Source organism: Macrobrachium nipponense, chromosome 3, assembly GCF_015104395.2.
Source record: "Macrobrachium nipponense isolate FS-2020 chromosome 3, ASM1510439v2, whole genome shotgun sequence".
Taxonomy (NCBI): Eukaryota; Metazoa; Arthropoda; class Malacostraca; order Decapoda; family Palaemonidae; genus Macrobrachium; species Macrobrachium nipponense.
This window is the reverse complement of record NC_087202.1, coordinates 4,654,082-4,670,581: the sequence shown is the minus strand read 5'-3', so window position 1 is coordinate 4,670,581 and position 16,500 is coordinate 4,654,082. Positions and strand designations below refer to the sequence as shown.

Genomic DNA, 16,500 nt, shown 5'->3' with positions numbered 1-16,500 from the left:
TTTTACAGAGCGAATGTAGAGAGTACATGGAATAAAGAAAACAAGAAAAATACTTGCCCTCCCTTTTTATGCCTAAAATGAAACAAATCACTTTCAAAAATGAAAGAAAGTCAATATAAATTTTGTATATACATTTGATAATACCTTAAAAAACAAAGTATGTAAAATAAATTGGAAGGAGAAGACAGTAATACGAGGTGTAGCGTGGGTATACATAATCAATTGCAATAATTGTGGAGACAGTATAATGGGGGAATCAGGTAGGGGAATAAGGACTAGAGTCCCAAGAACATAGAAGGGCAGTACAGCTTAACTCTCAGGGGAGTGCTATAGCTAGACATTGTTGGGAAAATGACCATAGGATGGAATTTCAAAAAACAGTAGGCTTATATACAAAAGCAAAACAAAATTAGTCACAGGAGGGTAGTAGGAAGGTGCGCTTATCAGAGAGATCAAAGTAATTGAAGGAAACACAGGTTTTACCTCAGAAGATCCCATAAGCCGAGCTTTGATATTAAAAGAAGCTAAGATTGACCCTGCTGACCTGGAGATTAGGTTTTTCCTGCCCAACAGACTTCGTGACCACACCCTTACCCACAAGGGTGAATCCCATTGACCATCAGCTCAGGATATCAGAGCGACAAGAGGGGATTGGCAACTCTCAAGAAAACCAGAAACAGCCATCGCATAAATGACAGCACAACGAGAAGAAGTTCAGAAGACTGCTGGGCCTTCGACCAGGCTAACATCCCAAACATCTCTTGAGAATGGGCCACAGAAGGCCTGAAAGTACTCGAGTGTGGAGTAAAACTTAATGTTAAAAATACTTAGAAAGTAAACAAGTTACAAATTGAATTTGTGGGTTTCTTTTTTCAATATATAAAAATAATAATAAATTTCAGCTCATACCTGATCACAACGCCAAAGAAGTGGGTTAGAGGACAGGAAGCGTCCCCGTCTGTGTCTTCCTAATTGGCGCACCAGATTATCAATTTGAGTTTCTCGCTCAAAGACGATTTGGAGGTTTTGTGTCCAGGTCAGCTTAGAACAAACGGGTAAGTGAAGAAAAACGGACATCTTCTACTCTCTCTCTCTTTATTATATATATATATATATATATATATATAATATATATATATATATATATATATATATATATATATATATATATATATATATATATCCTCAGTCCTATGACAGGGGTTATGTTCCCGCAGTGCTGTAACCCAAAACCCAAAAAACTGCGGACACTGGAACAAATCATAACAGTAATGGGAATAATGGTGCTTATGGCACCTTACAGCCCCAATAAAACCAGGGTACAGTGCTGTAAGAATGCTTATTGTACCATAAAATCAGATTAATGGTGCCATGAGCATGTGAAGTCCGGAATGCTGTAACCTGAGCTGCTGTAAGCCGGGGACTGCTGTAACCCGGGGACATCGGTATATGTGTTTTGTGTCTATGTTTTTTTTCATCTTCTTCTTTTTGTTTGTAAAGCAGACACCTTTCACTTGGCTTACAGATTTGAGTGATTATTTTTCTTTGGGATAAAAGCTGGTTTGCCTAATCTAATATCATACTACTGTCAAGTTTGATATCCTTAAAATATCAATAAATATTATTGGGATTGTCATTGAACTTAAAGAAGCTTTTCAAAGCATTTCTTAAATAATATTATATGAATAGATATAAGTTTATGGATACTCTCTTGGTGGATTATGGTAGCCACACGCAGTTACAACTGCTTCTCAGGAGTACAACTTATGTTAGTATATGAAAAACGAAATTGTGGAAGTTTTCAATGGCACGGAAAATGCATTTTCACCTTTACAGCTGCAAGCGGATACCATTGCGTGAATGTGACAGTTCCCAGAAGCATTGGCTATACTTCTGTGCTTGAAATTTCTGGAGAAATAAACAACGCATCCATCTCCCAAAAACGCGACCTGATTCCAGTGTCCGTCATGGAGACTTTTATTCAAACCGACAAGTATCTGTACATGCCAGGCCAGTTAGTGCAGTTCCGCATCCTGACCATTACTGGAACGAGAGCTCTTGTTCTAATGAAGATATTCCTGAGATATGGATCAACTCACCGAAAGGCAGTAGGGGTTGACTTCAGTGGAAAAACACTCCCAATCCAGCTGGACTGCTGCAGTTGGACTTCCAGTTAGCTGAGGAGGTGGAAGAGGTAAGGATTTTCTTCGAAGATAAGATAAGGCATTAGCGTGCCTTCAGATTCTTTGATGTTACTTTCCTGACCAAATGAGCTGTCTTGATTTCGTTGAAGGAAGTCCCAGTACCATTAAGAGTTTAATTTTATTGCTCAGAAACCATATAACATAGAGTAATGCAGTTTTTTTGTGTAGAATGTTCTACATTTCCTCAAGTTTACATTCAGAGCACTTCACTCTATGAAAAAAAACTGCATTAATCTATGTTATATGGTTTCTGAGCAATAAATACTTGTGATGGTACTGAGACTTTATGGGAAACCCTGTGTATCACTAAAGAGCAAACTCTTACAACTCTTTATCAAGCTGTGCTCTCTCGCTGTTCTATAACGACAGAACTAAAGTAAATGGGAAATGCTGGAGAAGAAGCTTGAGGTGAAAAGTGAGAGAACTTATTGATATCATTCTTCACAGGGAACTTACCAGATTTCGGGGTGAGAACCGAAGAGACAGGAGCATCGCAGAGTTTCAAAGTGGAAGAATATGTGTTGCCAAGATTCAGCCTCACCATTCAGCCACCCCCTTATGTTTCTGGCAACCGACAAAGAAATCATTTTCCTCTGTATGTGCCAAGTGAGTACTTACTGGACTTTTGGATTTATGAATAGGAAACAAAAGTCTCAGGAAACTTTCTTCATACGTCACACACACACACACACACAAAACGCACGCACACACATACTATACATATATATATATATATATATATATATATACTATATATATATATATATATATAGATATATAATATATATATATATATATATATATATATATGTGTGTGTATGTATGTATGTATGTAGAGTATATGTGTGCATTATTCTATAATGACCCTTTTCTATATTCATTCCCATGATATACTTTCAGCAATTATGCTACAATTCCCCAGGTGGGCTCATGTTTTATTGTATACCTTAGCACCTGGTCACCATATTGAACTGAGTACTCTAAAATCAATTATATAATTGAAAGAAGCCAGACAACGAGTTCTTCAAACACCGCCATGAGTCTAAAAAAATGTTTAATTTCACCTTCAAGGATCCTCATTCTGAAATTCTTTCTCAATAGGTTACCCTATGGTCAGCCTGTTAAACGGGACCCTCACGCTGTCCTTTGGCCAATTCGTATTATTACCTATTCTTATTACTACGACGATCAATCAACCCCTTTTTCTATATGTGGAGAAGGTATGCTTTTCTTGTTTGCAATCAAGCGATTTGCTGTTTTCTGCTTTCTGTGTGAAAAAAAAATGACATATCAGAAACGAAAATCGTATCGAGTTGATCTCATTAGCAGACAATTTACAAATGGAGATGAACTCATCCAGTCGTCCTGTTAGTGGTATTTACCTCCCTTTATGACAAAAAATTAATTGATAAACCTCAAAAATCTGTCCTGTCTTAGTTCTATTATAGACACTCATGGGTTTTTTCAGCTGACAAAAACACTTAACCTTGTTCAGTATGAACAAATGTTAATGCACTCAGAAAAAACATTCTGTGATCAGTTCATTGTTTTAAAGTTACTATGCAGCATGACGGATGATTTCATATCCTTAAAACGATATGTATATACCTGCTCTTGTACATTTTAGACTATTCTTTTTCTTCATATTTTCAATGCATTCTATTAAAGCCTGTTGGTTGAAGTGACTAACTGAAAATTTATATTTCCAAATGGAGAATTTGCTCGCCTGAGTAAACTCTTGTCTTAGCTGTAAGATTAATGTTATTGTAGAATAATGAAATTTATTTTTTTTTCATCTTTAGATATTCTATAAAATACTTCCTTAGACATTCAGTGGTTGTGACGAAGTCAGTGTAGCAACGGCTGACACTTGGCTACGCCGGATATCAAATAGAAGTGAAAGGTTTCTTTTGTCGAAGAGGGACAGGGCAACGTCGTGAATACCAACGCACTGTGGAAGTGAAATATCAATCCCACAATTTAGAAACTATTACCACTGAAGAAAAGCTTGAACCCGGACTGCCGTTTATTTAACAGAGTAAAGTTGACCTGACTTCCAAGTTTTTCCTTACAAGCTTAAACACAAATTCACGAGTAACATTTCTTTACACATCATCGTTGGTGCTCCAACCTTACATTGCAGTTTTTTCTGTTAGACTTACAGCAAATATAATGCTGCTTTTATTTTTTAACAAAAAATGCATAAGTAACAATTTTTTGTTTGGATCATTCCTGTAAGCTGCCTAATAATATAATTAAAAAATAATACTACTTTTTCAACAGTTCGTTGATGACCTAAAAATTATATTTAAAATTTTCTTCTAATTGCCCATTCTAATGAGGAGTGATTTATTAATATAACTAATATTGTATGACGAAGTGAAGTTTGTATCCTTGCATTATCATTTTTGTGGCCACGAACGTAAAAAATATGGAAATAAAAAGATTTAACGAATAAAGATATGTATCCGCCGAGAATCTCTCCATTCTTGTTAACTCCCGAAATTTCTCTCATACTGACAATATCATAGCTTTCTCCATAACCTACTTTTGCCAGAAGGACACGCCAACACTCTAGCACAGAGACATACAATTGCAAGAGTGTTTATTGCTTAGCCTTTGAAGTCATTCATTCTTATTGACATATATTACCACATAAAGGGGTTTTATTCTATTTTTTTCTTAATCATCATTCAGTATCAAGCGTACATTTTAAGACAATGGCGTATAAACAGGACCTGACTATGGAAGACTTGTTAGAAAAAAGAAAGAGGAAGAATATATATATATATAAATATATATATATATATATATATATATATATATATATATATATATATATATATATATATATATATATACATATATATATATATATACATATATTATATATATAATATATATAGTATATATATATATATATATATATATATATATATATATATATATATATATATATATATATATATATATATATATATATATATATATATATATATTCTTCTTCTTTTTCTTTTTTCTAACAAGCCTTCCATAGTCAGTTCCTGTTTATACGCCATTGACTTAAAATATACGCTTGATACTGAATGATGATTAAGAAAAAATAGAATAAAAACCCTTTATGTGATAATATATGTCAATAAGAATGAATGACTTCAGAGGCTAAGCAATAAACACTCTTGCAATTGTATGTCTCTGTGCTAGAGTGTCGGCATGTCCTTCTGGCTTTGGCGACTATGATATTGTCAGTATTAGTGAAACTTCGGGAGTTAACAAGAATGGAGAGATTCTCGGCGGATACATATCTTTATTCGTTAAATCTTTTTATTTCCATATTTTTTACGTTCGTGGCCACAAAAAATGATAATGCAAAGATACAAACTTCACTTCGTCATACAATATTAGTTATATTCATAAATCACTCCTCATTAGAATGGGCAATTAGAAGAAAATTTAACATATAATTTTTAGGTCATCAACGAACTGACTATGGAAGGCTTGTTAGAAAAAAAGAAAAAGAGGAATAATATATGTGTATATAGAATATATATATATATATATATATATATATATATATATACATATATATATATATATATATATATATATGCCTATATATATATATATATATATATATATATATATAGTATATATAGAGATTACATATCTATCTATATATATATATAGTATATATATATATATATATATATATATATATAGATATATATATATATATATATACTATATACAGTATATATATATATATATATATATATATATATATATATATATATATATAGACATATATATATATATATATACATATATATGTAATATATATATATATATATATATATATATATATATATATATATATTATTATATATGTATGTATAGCTGAATCACGAAAGTTAGGAACGTGATAAATCCATAAATAAAGATATATGCCACGAAGGAAAAATAAACGAAGGAGGATCTGCGAGACCTTTCGACGTTAAACGTCCTTTACTGAACAGAAACTGACATAAATGGGGCAAAAGACAATACAAGAAGATTCGTATAACTGGCAGATAGGGATTATAAAGAGATTAGTACCTAGAATCCGACACACCTGAACATGAGAAACCTTCCCAACAAGCATAAACAATGTGTGCAATTAATGGTTTAAGACAAAAAAATGGCCCCAGAGAAAGCAACAACATAATATATAAAATTCCATGTATGGATTGTCCCTCATTTTATCTCGGACAGTCTAGCAAAGGCCTAGAAGTAAGGCTAAGCCAGCATAAGTATTCTGTAAAAACTGGGCAAACATCTAATGCAATATTCATTCATTGAAGTGAAAACAACCACCGAATATATTGTGTTGGTAGTTCAGTAATTGCAAGGTCATGAGATGTCTTATCACGAAATCTTTTAGAATCTGCTTTAATACAACTTACTTTTCATTGTAATTTCAATGTTAGTCGTGGCCTTTTTCATTTAGACCTTGTATTTGTAACATGTTTAAGAATGACCTCAAAGATATAATTACTGACTTAAATAAAAATCAGTTGCCTTAGAGTTATCTTCGTTATAATGTATGTCTGACATGTATTGTGAATATGGTTTTGTTTACCAAGTTCTGAATAGCTGTCACCTATAATCCTTTAATTGTCTTGTCCTTGTATCTGAGATGATTGTCTTAAACCTTTAATTGCACCCATTGTTTATGCTTGTTGGGAAGGTTTCTAATCTTCCAGGTGTGTCGGATTCTAGGTACTAATCTCTTTATAATCCCTATCTGTCAGTTATACGAATCTTCTTGTATTGTCTTTTGCCCCATTTATGTCAGTTTCTGCTCAGTAAAGGACGTTTAACGTCGAAAGGTCTCACAGATCCTCCTTCGTTTATTTTTCCTTCGTGGCATATATCTTTATATATATATATATATATATATATCTGTATATATATATATATATATATATATATATATATATATATATATATGTATGTAAATATATATATATATATATACATATATTCTTCCTATTTTTCTTTTTCTAACAAGCCTTCCATAGTCAGTTCCTGTTTATACGCTCTTGTCTTAAAAGATACGCTGATACTGAATGATGATTAAGTAAGAAATAGAATAAAAACCCATTTATGTGGTGATATATGTCAATAAGAATCAAGGAATTTAGAGGCTAATAAATAAACACTCTTGCAATTGTATGTTTCTGTGCTAGAGTGTGGCGTGTCCTTCTGGTTTTGGAGTCTATATAGATATATATATATATATATATATATAAAAAAAAAATATATATATATATATATATATATATCATATATATATATATATATATATCACATCTCCACAAGGTGTAGGTCCTGACCGGTTTCGGCTTTATTTTCAAAGTGATTATAATCATTAATCTATATATATATATATATATATATATATATATATATATATATATATATATATATATATATATATATATATATATATATATTGGAAGAGGAAAATGTTTTTAAAAAGGTAGGCAGTTATGAAATTGTAGGAAACGCTGTACCTAGCTGACAATGTGTCCGAAAAGGTTCGCAAAAGAGGTACATAAAGGACTGTCCAGATGACACGAACAACCAAGCCGTGTCCCTTTGAGACAGTGTGTTTCAGAATGGGTTTTTCTCCTGCAGATGAAAGGTGACTAAACTAGGTTCTCCGACACCCAAGGGCGAAATTGTTACAGTATGTCCGACCTATGGCTATCCTTGTAAAAACTACACAGTGGATGAATCTGGTATAATCAACGCCATCGTTCCTCCTCACTATTTTGAGGATTACTTATATTTCTATTTGTGGGTAAGTTAAAAAATCATCAGCTACCAAAGTAGTTACTTGGTAGCTGAAGATGAATGCAATATTGTAACTGGTTTTCGTAAAGTGTTGCAATACTTTCATTCATTGGTTCATTGGAAGTACTGAACTTTGTTGTTGTTCCTTGCTGATATTCCATTATACCTCTGAAAAACTGTTAAAAGGCTTCGCAATAAAGAGAAAGGTGACTTCATTAACGACTTTTTTAAAAGATCAATCTTGCTACATTTATTGTTATTACAGGCAGAAGCCCTCGGTGGATCTCAGGAAGGCAATTTGGGCTGGCTATACCCTGGTTCCACCAGCACATCCCAGAGAAAATTCTTTTCTCCATCTCAATCCAGTCTCAGCCTGGGGTTGCTGCCTAAGTCACACGAATGTTCAAACTAATGGAAGAAACAATCACAATCCCTGTGATGTTTGTGGCTAACGACACTTCTTCCATCGTTCTGCACATCCAGGTAAGTTCATTTCTCCAACATTTTGTATGTTACTGCTAATTGGTGAATAATTCAGGAAGTATTCTGCTGTTAACTAAAAATAGTGTATGTAAGTAACAATACTTGTTATTTGTGGCAACTAAATCCTTGTAATAGATTATCTTTAAAAGCACTAATAATACGCCATCAAGAAAATTCTGATTGGGGTCTATTGTTGGATAAAAAAATCGGACAATAATTCATATGGCTACTATATGTTCCCTCTAACAGAGTGTCTCTTCGAAAATGGAGATCCTCGCCATAACCTGAGACATCGCGTTAAACGACGGCCAGTTTTCTCTAAAATTTTGTGGTCATGAGTACTCGTGTATCTTTTTTCTGTCAATATGCTCCCTGGAAAATTGAGTGAGATATCAGCCACAGGCTCTTCCTTAATTCTGATGAGATGAAGTAGATGAGGAAGGCAAAAACGACTTATCTGAATTAGTCAATCTGTGCAGTGCCACTATAACCTATTCCTATCTTCTGAAAGAACATTGAGAGGGTTTGAAGTTGTCCAAGCAAAGCAAAAGTTGAGAATTCCATACCTGAAATAAAGAAAAACGTTTTTAAATAATGACCAATGTATAAAAGATAAATCAAGATTCATTAATGGAAGAAAAATAATCTTAACAAAGCAAAACGATGTACAGGTTAGAAAGTCGAAGGCAATGTTTCATTGTATTTTGAAATAGCAATGCAACGTTCCTCAAATTTAAGTAGCATTTTCTTTATTAAATTACTTTGCTTTTGAGTGGTTACGTACACGACGGTTAGTGACATGTGTTATTATTAGTGCATCACCGTTGATTTTAACATATCTAATTTTGTGTCCCAAAATAAGAAACCAGCTTTAGGAGGAAATCCTCTGTTCCTGTTACAGTGATAAAACCCAGAGTTACCATATGGAAAATGTCATGGGGTCTCCTCTACTCGCAAACAGTAATAACTCTGCTAGGAAGATTGTTCTGCAGCTTTACAGAGGAGAGGGAACAAGACTTTGGGTATCTTGCAGTCTGACACTGTTGTTTGTTACAAAACAAAATAAGGGAAATAAGGGATTTTCAAATTAACATCTTCTGACCCTCATTCAAAACCAGATCCCTCAAGACACCCTGATGTGAGAAAAGATATGCTTGAGACTTTAAATTAATTAACCCTTTCATGCACAAACCACACATATGTGCATCTGATTCACATCACTTCAATGAACTCGTGTGCGTGCATCAGAAAATATTTGTTTTATTGCCCCTTTGTCCTATGATACCCAACACAAACATTAATGAATTATATATCAAAAGAAAGTTAACCTATTTTACTTTCGTGCTGAATAAAAAAACTGAGCTATCTCTGTTTAGCAATTTTTGGTGAACTAAGAAAAAAGCGGCACAAAAATTTTCCAATATGGCTAACTTCAACTCGTGATACGGACACTTTATTCTTGTTTTAGGGATTTATTATACCATATCAGAATAAAGTATAACTCATTATGATACAATGACATCAAATTCATTAACGTAGCATAAAAACAGGTTACACAGAGCAAATATTTTTCCTGCAGGTGTTCTCGAGAGGTCAGATCACCTACACCAGCGAAGAAGTCCACGACTTGACTCCAAATGACCTACCAATCAGCGACTCAGATCTTCTGGAGCCCTTGCAACCACTCAATGACAGCAGCCTCATCAGAGGATACTTCAACATTGACATTCCCTTAGGGCCATTGACTTCACCTTATTTAAGGCAAGTTTTGAGGCGAATTATTGATATCATAGGAATATGGTAGTTATTTTCAATGTTCGTCATTTTCCTAACTGGTGGCTGTTAGTCCAACCGACGAATCACTGAAAAAAGATATAATAAGATGTTGCAATATGTCTGAACCTTTGTTAACGTTTAGAAAGAAGAACCCCCTAATCCCTCTCCCACAGGTCCTGATATGGTACTCCCGCAGCGATGGCGAGGTCGTATCAGCCTCTGCAAGCGCTGCCGTGAGCAAATGTCTCAGGAACCCGACCTCTCTCAGGTGGGAGACGAAAACGGACGCTTTGCCCTCTCCCAAGGATGACGTTAGTCTTATCCTTTCGTCCGCGCCGAGCTCCATCTGTGGCTTAGGTTTGTGTCCCCGAACAGTACATGTGGTGTGAATTACTTGTTATTATATACAAGAAGACAAGAGGTTTTGATAGAGGAGCTGTTGTAGATTAGCTTCTGAAAACATAAAGTTCTTTATTTTATCTACGAAGGGAGTATAAGCTAGCATGATATAACTGGAATCACCCATCAGACATCGAACCTAAAGAAATTCTATAATGCTCGTTGCTCCATTTCCACAGGGGTGGTGGATGAAAGCATTGAACTGCTCTCTGGAGGTCAGCGAGGAACCCCGACACTTGGAACAATATTCCAGTTGTTCGAAGTAGCAAAAGTTATAGAGTGGGAAAAGTCACAAGTCGATGATTATCTTTATTGCAATGGCAATGACGAAAACCCTGTTATCGGTAAGTACTTGATCAGTGGTTTGGGTAGAAGTGGAGCGGGGTTTTGCTTCCACGGGTTGTTTATAAGCTAAGGTATTTGTAATAAGAGGATTTTAGGCTCAGGGTGGACCTGTCAACTCGAACCAACCAAACGAGACAGGTTGGTGTTGTAATAACATAAAGAAGATATTCTGATGATATATAATGATAAGCAAAGATGATATTACTCTTGTGATATAATTATTCTGAGTTGATATTACTGAATGAAATAACTGAGTCTTATAAATATTAATCATTTAATTTTTTTTACACCACTCGGCAGATTATGATTATGGTACTGCAGCGCCAGTAAGTCGAATAAAAAGTGCTCATGGATACAGTAATTATATTGATGCCTTGAAATATTTCGATGTGAGTTTTACTTTTTTTTCTTTATAAATAACCATATTTCTTTTGCCCTTGACAGGAACTTCCCTTCCCTTCTCTCTCCCTCTCCCTCTTGTGCTCTTCAATGTTTGAGAAGTCTTTGTATTCCAAACTTATCAGAAATGTATCCATAAAAAAACAATTTGTGAAGTCACCAATCCATGAGATATATAGGCAGTCCCCGGTTATCGGCTGGGGTTCCGTTCACAATGATATGATGCTAACTGAAAATCGGCGATAACAGCGCTAATCGGGACTAATAACTGGGGATAAAAACTGCTGTTAAGTGGGGATATGTGCCAATAACCAGAGATTGGCACATATCCCGATAAACAAAGATCAGTGCCGAAAATCCAGTTATCATCATCTCTCAACATAACCGGTGACTGCCTATATATATACATTTATATATTTATTTTATATATATATATATATATATATATATATATATATATATATATATATATATATATATATATATAAATATATATATGTGTGTGTGTATATATATATATATATATATATATATATATATATATATATATATATATATATATATATATATATATATATATATATATATATATGACTGGTAAAAGTGTTCTGTTATAACAGAATTCCATCAAATAAAGGAGCCCATAAACTCACTAAAATATAGAGAGAGAAATACTATGTTTCAGAGACTGCTGTCTCATTCATCTACCTGAAGAGTGAGATAGCAGTCTCTGAAATATAGTATTTCTCTCTCTATATTTTGGTGTTTTTATGGGCTCCTTTTATTTGATATATATATATATATATATATATATATATATATATAGAGGTTTTGCCAAAATTATTATTCTTGTATTCATTAAGAAAAAATCTTCCCTATGTCATAATGATAATCTTGCCAGTTAAAACTCTTTGTGAATATTCATTACAAAAAACTAAATTACTTCCAAATTCGTTAGAAAAATTTAAATATGAACCTCTTCATACTTAAAGAATGAATCAGACATGTCATTATCAGTTTATTATGTTTCCATTTCTTTTTATTGTAGGAGGCCGGAGTGTATGTTATAAGCGATCTGACGCTGGAGACAAGGCCGTGTCAGTACTATTATTTTCAGTATGATTATGTATGTAAGTATCTGCTTTGCTTTTCACACCTAGTTTATTGTCTCTTGCTTCACTTGCGTTAACATAATTGTTTGTTTGTATGGTGCTTTTACGTTGCATGGAACCAACGGCTTTACTTGACTTCCGAACCACGTCGAGAGTGAATTTCTATCACCAGAAATACACATCTCTCGCTCCTCAATGGAATGACCGAGAATCGAACCCGCGACCACCGAGGTGTGACGCCAATACCATACCAACCACGCCACTGAGGCGCTGTTAACATAATTGATTCAATCAGAAGGGAACAGTTCGAACAAGTATTATTTAGAACGTGGAGTGTGTCCGTTTCATCTCTAGTCGTGACAAGACACAACCACAGAGGGAATGGGGGGTGGGGGTGGGAGCAGACCACCTCAGTGGCCAAATCCAGGACCCAGTGAGAGGAGGAGTGATGGGGAAGGTTTGGCTCAACACTTTTATTTATTTATCAAGTTACTCGTTTATTGTTTCTTTTTCAATAAGTGGAATTCTCTTGTTTCTGTAATTCCCTTTACTTCCTCTGACTTCTTCCTAATGAACACCTTAATATTATTAGGAACCTTGAAGAATTTCATGTCAGTGGCCCCTTTGGTGGGCTTCTTCCATACGAATAGGTTTCATCTACTGAATAATTATTATCAATAATAATAACCGGAGTTGCAGTTCGAGGATTACCGACCATCACTGCATTATTTACCGACTGTTAACATCCTAATCATTTTAACGTTTGCGCTGAATTAATAAAGTGCTTTTCCAAAGGCTGTTTAGGTTTGGTCTTCCTCACATTGTCTTTGGCATGAGCGTTTATAAACCACTTACTGATTACTTTTACGCTGGAATTAATGTGATGAACCAATCGTGATGTTAACATCAGCTGTGATTGAACATTACATCATACGTAAACAATGTATGTAAATATGTATGTGTGTATATACATAATTATGTGTATAGTTTTGTTTTTCACATACACTGCAAAATTTTTCGTATCACAAACATTAAGCTACAAATGTCGTTTAATATCAAATTCACTCAGCCTCGGAGTAAACATAACAAACCGGAGGAGAAATTTACAATTGATGATCGATTCGTCAACCCTCCGCTAAAAACTAGGATTGATATTCATGTTACACCAATTCTATTCAAATGTCCTTTTTGTTTAGACGCTGACTATGATAACGTGGGTGGAGGTGCAGGTGGATTTAGAGCTGCCAATGGCGGTGTGGGTGGAGGTGGAGGTGGAGGTGGAGGCGTATTAGAACCAGCCCCGACAACTCCAGCAGGAGCTCCCACATCAGCTCCCGATGGAAATTTCAAATGCCCTTCTTTTTTTTAGACCCTGAGTATGATAATGTGGGTGGAGGTGGAGGTGGAGCTGCCATTGGCGGTGCGGGTGGAGGTGTCGATGGAGACGTATTAGTAGCAGCCCCGACAGCTCCCGCTGGAGCTCCCGCACCAGCTCCTGACTCTACAACTGAATTGGACAAAGCCACAAGTCCGGAAAAAGTGGAGCTGGAGAGGACCTACTTCCCCGAAACGTGGCTGTGGGAAATCGTTGTTATTGAGTAGGTTTGAATTCGGTCGATGTCCTTACTCTTACAAAATACAGGACGCTGCTGAGCTCTAAAACAAATGCCTTGTAGGGGGGATAGTGCTGGCAGTGTGCCTCATGTGGTGCAATGTAGTCATTACTTAAGGTTCTTTGCAGCATCCCTTCCTTAAGTCTCCCAGTCGCAACCCCCTCCGTTCATATACTTTTTCTTCCATCTTGCTTCCACCTTCACCTAACAATTGATTCATATTGCAACTGCGTCGTATTCCTCCTGTTACACCTTTCAAACATTTACAGTCAATTTCAGTTTCAGCACAGTGACCCTCACGTCCCAGCGTTGGCCTTTGGCCTCAATTCTACATTCTATTTTACTCTAAAACAAATGGTCTATCTCTAATGCAAGTAGTAATGAATCATGATTAGTCAAAAATCTGTATAAGTAAGTGACAGTAACTTGTATGCGTATGGAAGGTATTATTATTATCATTACTTAGCCATAATGACCAAACTTTGCTGCAAAAAACCTTGTGAAATTGTTTTTAACAATCCCAATCTATTTCTCTTAGTATGTTACAGTTTTCGAATTTATAATTAATTATTTCTGTAGGCAAAAAAAAAATCAATAACTATTTGTCATCAAAAAACCTTTATTTCCTGTGTCAGGTAGCACTGATATTTTCATCCAAAATCTGTGAAACATTATTCATTTTTCTCTTTGCTATCACGGAGGCCTTTTGCCTATCCTTAAACGCTTCTGTATTTATGTAATATTTGCTCAACTAGAATAAGCATTATACTGAAGCACTGCAAACACCTCCTAACCCTGTCCACAGCGAGAGTGGCGAGACGGTGAAGGAGGTCGAACTTCCGGACACAGTAACGACGTGGGTGGGCGAGGCCGTCTGCCTCCATCCAGAGTTGGGCATCGGACTGAGCCCCAAGTCCTCCATCACCTCCTTTGTGCCCTTCTTCCTAGACCTCAGTCACCCAGCCACTGCCCGCAGGAACGAGAAGGTCCCCGTCCTAGTCTCTGTCTTCAATTACGTGAACGAAAGTCTGCCTGTAAGTGATGGGGTCCCAGGGACGGAATTGCATTCCTCCCAGGAAGGTCTTCCTGTCAATGGTTCGCTCTTCTTTTCAGTGACCTGTAGCTGCCAATTTTGCTCTTGTTTATAAAAGAAACGATTGATATTCTGTTACACGCCTGTCCCTTGTAAATATATATCAACACTCACACTACAGAGTCCACGCTAACATAAACGGATAATGAATTCCTCACACACCAGGTGACTGTTCAGTTGCTGCCAAGTGCCGAATACACGTCCCCAACATATTCGATGAAGACCTGCGTCTCCGGCAGCAAAAAGGAAGTAATGAAGTTCCTGGTGGTGCCTCTGGAGGCCGGGGACGTCAACCTCACCTTCAGTGCCTCCATAGACACTGCCAATGGAAGTTGTGGCGGGACAGTTGACGTCGAAAGGAGGTAAAAGGAAAGAGCAATTTGGGCTTCCTGTCTCATCTGGCCGGGTTTGGCTCAAACTATGTTAAATGACGTTCTGTCTTCATGCGATACATTGAAAACAAAATAGATACGTTTTACTTAAAGACTGAGTAATTCTAAAAATTATTGGGCAAATAAGTGAAATGTTTTACATATATTTAAGTATTAATATACCAATATCTGCCTCCTTTCAGCGACACCGTCATTCGCCCTTTGAAAGTGAAATTCGAAGGAATAACTAAAGCATCGACACATGGACATTACTTATGTGGCAGTAAGTGATGAACTGTTGGAAGGTTTCATTGTGGAAAATGTAAAGAGAAGTTACAAGAATATTCACTTGCCTGTACACGTACATTATTCTGTTGTTAGCGATGTGTGCATTACGTAAGACCAACATTGCATAAGACGGTTACTTGAAGTAGGTTTTTATTTGTTTGGGCAGATGACAGCGCCTTTACGTGGTCCGTCGAAAGTTATCCTGGGACTGTCAACGGCTCAGATAAAATTTACATCTCTGCTTCCGCTGACCTCCTAGGACCGACCCTTGAGGTAAGAAGAATTCCTCCCAGTTGCTGGAGTCAGTATAGTAATTGTTACTATAAATATCACATCTAAAAACTTGGACAATGCCAATCCTGTCACTTAACCCATCAGCAGTTCCTGTGGTGATTCATTTGTACCATTTTTTAGAACCTGGGAAACCTGATCCGAATGCCTTATGGCTGTGGTGAACAAAATATGCTGAACTTTGCCCCAAACATATACGTGATGCAATACCTGGCATCGTCAGGTCAGCTCACTCCCAGCATCGAAGCTCAGCTTCTGAACTACATGAAAACAGGTAAGGAACTCCTT

The 16,500-nt window shown here is 35.7% G+C and overlaps 1 protein-coding gene and 1 long non-coding RNA gene across 2 annotated transcripts in view; both read left to right on the top strand.

Moving 5' to 3' along the window:
- Positions 1–986: 986 nt before the first annotated feature.
- LOC135222118 (uncharacterized) overlaps positions 987–16,500 on the top strand; it is an 83,156-nt gene continuing 67,642 nt past the window's right edge. The window contains 14 exon segments of the mRNA XM_064260288.1: positions 987–1,055; positions 1,837–2,058; positions 2,061–2,108; positions 2,652–2,810; positions 10,880–11,044; positions 11,346–11,434; positions 12,493–12,574; positions 13,753–13,833; positions 13,926–14,154; positions 14,975–15,203; positions 15,428–15,624; positions 15,837–15,916; positions 16,181–16,194; positions 16,336–16,500. The exon segment at positions 16,336–16,500 is cut by the window's right edge and continues 12 nt beyond it. Coding sequence (XP_064116358.1) covers positions 1,968–2,058; positions 2,061–2,108; positions 2,652–2,810; positions 10,880–11,044; positions 11,346–11,434; positions 12,493–12,574; positions 13,753–13,833; positions 13,926–14,154; positions 14,975–15,203; positions 15,428–15,624; positions 15,837–15,916; positions 16,181–16,194; positions 16,336–16,500 — 1,629 coding nt within the window. The 5' untranslated portion in view covers positions 987–1,055; positions 1,837–1,967.
- On the top strand, positions 7,887–10,275 carry LOC135221610 (uncharacterized). Its single transcript, XR_010316044.1, has 3 exons — positions 7,887–8,049; positions 8,308–8,525; positions 10,105–10,275. It is a non-coding gene; the product is annotated as an uncharacterized LOC135221610 (long non-coding RNA).